Here is a 6,329-nt window from a genome sequence, read left to right as displayed (position 1 = left end):
GGCTTCCCTCTGCCCTGATGGTCCAGCCAATGTGTGACCTCCAGGTATAAACCAATTCAACTGGGACAAGCGCAGGAGATCGAGCGGAATATCGAATGAATAGAGCGGGGTCAAGACATGATCAACAAAGAATGTGAGTTTGAAATAAACAGATTATTTTTCTAAAACGAAGTCCCCCCCCCCCATGGGAAAAGCGGAGCATGAGGAGGGACGCCTCCTATGTGCTTGGACAGTTTAACGCAGCGAAGGGGGGAAGAGGGGGGAAGAGGGGGGAAACCCCAGCGATTTATTTTGAGAGACTTATTTGAGCACCGACAGTGAAACGACCAGTCTTTTGAGCCCTGGCAAAGTGGTTTTAAACTGTAAACAATGGCTGTTTTAATAATAGATTAGACTAATCATTTTATAAGCTTATGTAATGATCTTCACTATTTGGCTTTTTAGTGGTTAACTTTCCTTTCTCCCATAGATATTAGATTCCCTTTCCTATTTTCTTTGTAGTTTATAGAAAATGCAATTAAAAAATCCCCTTCGGGGGGGGGGATAAATAAATAAATAAAACAGCCATTTTCTCCAGAAAACCTAATCTCTATAACCTGGAGACCAGCTGTAATTCTGGGAGATCTCCTGCCACCACCTGGAAACTGGCGATCCTAATGCAGATGCATGTACAAACTGAAGCTTGTTTCTTCCCCACTAACTGGGTGTTAAATCAGGATTAAGCCACAGTTTGAGCATTTGAATGGGGGAGGGGAAATCTGAGAGAAAAGTTAATAATAAATAGCTCCTTAAGTGACCTTACCCAGTCACATTCTTGTAGACTCTTCTGGAGTCCTTGTCCAGGCACACAGTGAAGGATCTTTGTTCTGTGCTTTGCATTTTGATGTTGCGCGTTCGAATCTTGTTTGTAAGTAACTGTTATAAACATGAAAGAAGAATTTGCATTTAAAAGCTGACCTTTTCTCAGCCAAGACCAAAATCCATATTAGAGATATAGTATATGCATGAAGTGAGCCATATCTGATTAGCTAATGAAATCTAATAATAAAAAGATCAGGTTTGGTCAACAGGATGGAAAATCAGTTGCAGTTTTTATGTAAAATCCAAAGATTGTTCTTAAAAAAAACCACCACGAAGCTGCCTTATATTGAATCAGATCATTAGTCTATCAAGGTCAACACTGTCTATTCAGTCTCTCCAGGATCTCAGGCAGAGGTCTTTCATATCACCTGCTGCCTGATCCTTTTCACTGGAGAATCTTGTGGTGGAGTCGACCACTGAACTATAGCCCTTCCCCTCGGTTTGCAAATTTCTGCTTTCAAAAAGTTTTAGAGCTGCTCCATATCTTGTTTTCTACTACAGATTGCTTAGGAGTCTCACAGTCATTCCTTGCAGAGACTAATCTTCACCATCATGATCATAATTATGACTTATCATAGTGCCACTTACAGAATATGATCGTCCTGAGAGGTTGGCTGTCTTTACAATTTCAGCAGTACTGACATTCAAGCACACCAGATCTACAATGGAACAATGATGAGAGACAAGTAGAGAGGGGAGAAATTTCCTCGTGTAAATGTATTTATAGCCAGATAGGGAGGGAAAACCTTTGAACCTTTAGTTATAACTCACGATCTTGACAAGCTTGCAGACAGATTCTCTTTATTCTTTATCTTAAGTTGTTTTGTGCTCACAGCTGAAAGCCAGAGATGGCTGCTGTACCCCCTGGGAGAACGAGACTTATCTCCAGGTCTCAACCCCTGGTCTAGCCAAGAGAAGTGACCCCAAAATGCACCCCACTGCTTTCAGAGACCCCCACCAGCGGCCTCCTTGCCCCCCCCAAAAGTGGGCCAGTTCGATACGTCTCAGGAGCTTCTCTGAGACATTACCAATCTCACTGCTGCATAAACTGGAAGTCTTTTTATGGGTGTTTCTATTTTCCAACAGCTCAAAATTGCTAGGAAATGTATGTCTATCTGTCTCCCTTCCAGACAGTAGTGCTGATGTGCTCATATGTGTTGTATGGGATGTGGATGCTTGAGTTTCACGAGCACCTATTGGATAGTGCTTCTGGCATCAATGGAGATAACCAAAGTCTATTTGTGACTTAATTTTTAAAAATTACTTTAGGAGCTGATCATTCCCCAGCTGTGACACCCTGGGTTCATGCAACAGCAGACACATCAGGAGTAACTCTTTTTTGTACTCCCCCACATTACTGTTATAGACAATTATTTTCATAAGGATTGCCAGTTAGAAGTGGAAGGGCCTTGTGTAATATTAATTACCTATACTACTACTGTGACAGCACAAAACACCCTGTTGTCTCAGACCAGAGTAGTTTTTCAGCTTAACACAAACAGTAGATGCTGTATGCCCTGACCCGGATAGCCCAAGCTAGCCTGATCTCATTAGATCTTGTAAGATAAGCAGGATTGCCTTTGGTTATTTGAATGGGAGACCACCAGCAATCCAGGGTCACGATGCAGAACCACCTCTGAATGTCTTTTGCCTTGAAAACCCTATGGGGTCACCATAACTCAGCTGTGACTTGATGGGGGAGGGGGAGATGCTGTATGAAAATCATACAAACAAACCAAAAGAGAGACAGGCCACTAAATGCATGGGCAGGGAGATGAATCTGTTCGAGAAAGTCAGCATTAGATGCAAGTAGGTGCATACTTTGATGAGTGAAGCTGATGGAAAATGGGACTTACCCCACAGCAATAAAAAGTATGTTGGCTCTTGGTTTTAGGTCAGTCTATCTGAACCTTGAAAGTCAGGAGTGCAGCAAAGTAAGGCAGAATAATCCCTACCATGCAAAGGTTCCTGGCATGTTTTGGACCTTGTTTCTTTCTCTCATCGGAGTAATTGCTCTAATCTCCAGAATGGGACATCTCATCCTATTCACTTCTGAAAGAAGATTATTCCCTTCATTGAGGCTATTAAGTCATACTCCCTTATTTGAAGAAGGAAAACAGGTAATGGGAGCTGTCTCAGCAAAAGTGCATACATCATGCTAACAGGGAAAAATTATTGGGGAGGAGGTCATCTGCAGTGTCCCAGTTCACAGCTAGACGTCCTTAATGAATAAACACCACAACCTCAGCGTAAAGAGGTATTTGCTTACCCCCCCACACACACCCACTGTCTTTACCTTCAGTCTCATTTGAAGGAATGGCTTTCATAACCAAGCCTGTGGATCGCAAAGAAGTAGTCTCCTCTTTCTCACGGTTACTTAGCGAAACCTAGACAGAAAGTCCACCTTTATATTTCACAGTGACAAATGCCTCAGTTATTAATGGAAAGAGAAGAGAGAAGAAGAGATTGGATTTATACCCTGCCCTTCACTACCCAAAGGAGTCTCAAAGCGGCTTACAAACTCCTTTCCCTTCCCCTCCCCACAACAGACACCCTGTTAGGTAGGCGGGGCTGAGAGAGCTCTGACAGAAACTGCTCTTTTTCAAGAACAGCTGTGCCAGAACTATGGCTTGCCCAAGGTCATCCAGCAGCTGCAAGTGGAGGAGTGGGGAATCAAACCCGGTTCTCCCAGATTAGTCCATGCATTTAACCACTGGCCACTAGTACACACTACTCATTTGATGGTTTGTTCCTTTCTTCTAAATCCTCCATAATCTAATCTCTGAGACAATCTGACTGCTTTGACTTTTTATTTTTCTACTATCTTTTAAGCAAATGAAGTAGCATGTATATTCTGGCCAATCCACATTCTGGTCTGAATGCAAGGTTTAGAAAATGAGGGTTTTCAGCTATGGCATACATTCAGAATGTACCCATTAGCAGTTTACCAATTTACAGAGAAATTATAGACAATCAGTGGGGAACACTCACCCTATAAAAGAGGGCAGGGGAAGAAATGTAATAAAGAACTGCATAATAAATAATGAGCTACAGGTAGAGCATCTATCTCCACTGCATTTCTTCAAAGCCAAGCAACAGCAATTACCACCAATTCAGAATCTAGATGAATTTAAGATTTGGAAAAAAGAACAGTTTGAATGTAGTGGACAATCTGTTATTAAAAGATTCTCAGGTATTATGGTTTTAAGATTAGGGGGTTGACCACCATTATTCCAGATTTTTTTCCCTCTCAATCAGACACCTGGCAAACATGCTACTGAGGATTTATTTATTTATTTGATTTATATCCCGCCCTCCCCGCCAAGGCAGGCTCAGGGTGGCTTACATAAAATTCAAGAAGTAAAACAACAATTATAAATATAGCTCTAAAAACAAGACTTAAAGTGCTAGTATCAGTTTATACGGTGATGGCAAGGTAGAAATAGCAGCAGACATACTAAAAATACAGTCAGCAGTTGTTATTACAGTTTGGCAAAGTGTAGGCTATTGATGGTGGCATTGGGCACAGGGTCTTAGTTGTTGGATGTGGCTCCTTACCTAAAGGCCTGGTGGAAGAGCTCTGTTTTACAGAGTAATCACAGGTTAAAATCACTTTGATTTTAGACCTCTTTATAAAAAGTTGCTCTGACATTCAGACCAGGTCAGTTTATTGTTTCAGCCGTATTTAAATGCTTCTTATTTCTTACTGTACATAACAACTTGTCCCTTTAATGTGATATAGTGGGTTAGCACAGTAAACAGATGGGGAACCAAAAGACAAGGCATTCTTGTGAGATAAAAGAATAACAAACAAAGCAAGCTAATAGTCTTGGTAGTACTCTTATCATTTGGAACATTTAAACTTTTTGACCATATGACTTTGGAAAACTAACAAAGCTGTGTGGGATCAGTACTTAAAGGGCTAGCAGTGAAAGCAAATTACAATTTATGACAGTACTGAGAGCTTAGTTATTGATGTAGGTAAAATATATTGCCAGAACTCCATGACAATTTCCATTTCTTGCCCAATGACATCCCCATTTCTACCTGAGATTCTGCACTACCAAAATTCTTTGTGGCTGTTGGTTTCAGCAAGACATTGCCCATACTGATGAGAAGGAGTTCAATCTCTGTAATACTTCTAATTCTCTCACCTTTTTATACACAAGTGTAACATCTGCACCAGGAACCTCTATCATAGTTTTTTTCTTCATCAGCAGATTGTCTGGAAAAGACAATTGCAGTGAGTTGGGTAGCAGCACTTGAATTTTCCAGTTAAGATTCATTGTGAGGAGTGAATATTGAAACACAGGATGTTTTCCCCTATGTGTTTTTGTCTTCCTTGAAAATGGCACTCTGTGGAGTTTGAGTAAGAACACTGTGCACGGGATTTTTTTACATGCACATGGATATATTTTTATTTTTTTAATTTACTTTTCACATTTACATCCCGCCCATCCCATAAACGGGATATGATAGAACCAATGGTTCTGTGATGGATATCACAATCGAACACACACCTAGCTGTATCCCCCAATGGCCAGTTAAGCCGCTGACCCAAGGAACGGCCTGAGTGATGGAGACCAGGTTGTATGTATGTCTGAGGAAAATGCTGAACCTCTGCTTATCATTTTTATCTGCTGTTTGCTGTTCTGCTTTTGTTGGAATACTTGAAAGGTGTCAACACTTCAGTCATGACAGAGTTAAACTGATGTTGTGTATAAACAGGATGTTATCTAGCTAAGGTGTAACCAATTAGAAGTAGAGAAAGTTTCCTGGGTTAGAATGTGTGGCATTTAGTATGATTGAAGTGATTTTTAGTTTTGTCATTCGCTGATTGATTGGTTTGAAGATGTGCTTTTGGTCACAGACACATTTGTTGTTTTATGGCAGAATTTCCTGTCTTTGTTCTGAAAGTTGTGAGCAGGGACAGAGTTCCCATCTTTAACCATGTAGCTGTAGAAAGCTATTGTAAAAATGTTTGGTCTAAATTATCTTGTAATTATATGTAACTAGGAATAAGGCCCGTTGTGGAAATAAATACAACGAGATCTAGAAAGAGGCTCTGGGAGAGTGCTCTGGCTTTGGGCAAACAGTGTCAGTTTGCTGTGGTGACCTCAGCAGGGTATAATGACAGAGTCCACTGTTTTCTCCAGAGGAACTGATCTCTGCTACCTGAAGAGCAGTTGTAATTTTCAGTGATCTCTAGTCCTCACCTGGAGATTGGCAACAATTGTTACCCAGGATGAAATGGCTGGTTTGGAGGGTGGAGTCTATGGCATTCTACCTGTCTGAGGTCCCACCCCTCTGCAAACCCCACCCTCTCCAGGCTCCACTGCTCAAATCCCCAGGAATTTGCCAGCCTGGAGTTGGCAACCCCATCTCCTTCCCAGCTAACCATCAACCTACCATTATCTGCCCCTTTGACTTCAGCTGACTTCTGCCCTCCCTTCTGCAGAGCAGTTGTA

The 6,329-nt window shown here is 41.4% G+C and overlaps 1 protein-coding gene across 1 annotated transcript in view; it reads right to left on the bottom strand.

Annotated features, from left to right (window-relative positions):
• The window catches only part of PIK3R6 (phosphoinositide-3-kinase regulatory subunit 6), a 70,027-nt gene that overhangs the window by 6,500 nt on the left and 57,198 nt on the right, over window positions 1–6,329 (bottom strand). The window contains exons 17-20 of the mRNA XM_015427195.1: window positions 5,016–5,086; window positions 3,158–3,248; window positions 1,450–1,520; window positions 803–915 (exon numbers count right to left, since the gene is read on the bottom strand). Coding sequence (XP_015282681.1) covers window positions 803–915; window positions 1,450–1,520; window positions 3,158–3,248; window positions 5,016–5,086 — 346 coding nt within the window. The remainder of the gene's footprint in view (window positions 1–802; window positions 916–1,449; window positions 1,521–3,157; window positions 3,249–5,015; window positions 5,087–6,329) is intronic.

The sequence above is a fragment of the Gekko japonicus genome, unplaced genomic scaffold (assembly GCF_001447785.1).
Source record: "Gekko japonicus isolate JY-2015 unplaced genomic scaffold, Gekko_japonicus_V1.1 scaffold876, whole genome shotgun sequence".
NCBI lineage: Eukaryota > Metazoa > Chordata > Lepidosauria > Squamata > Gekkonidae > Gekko > Gekko japonicus.
The sequence above is the reverse complement of the archived record's forward strand: the minus strand, read 5'-3'. Positions and strand labels throughout refer to the sequence as shown.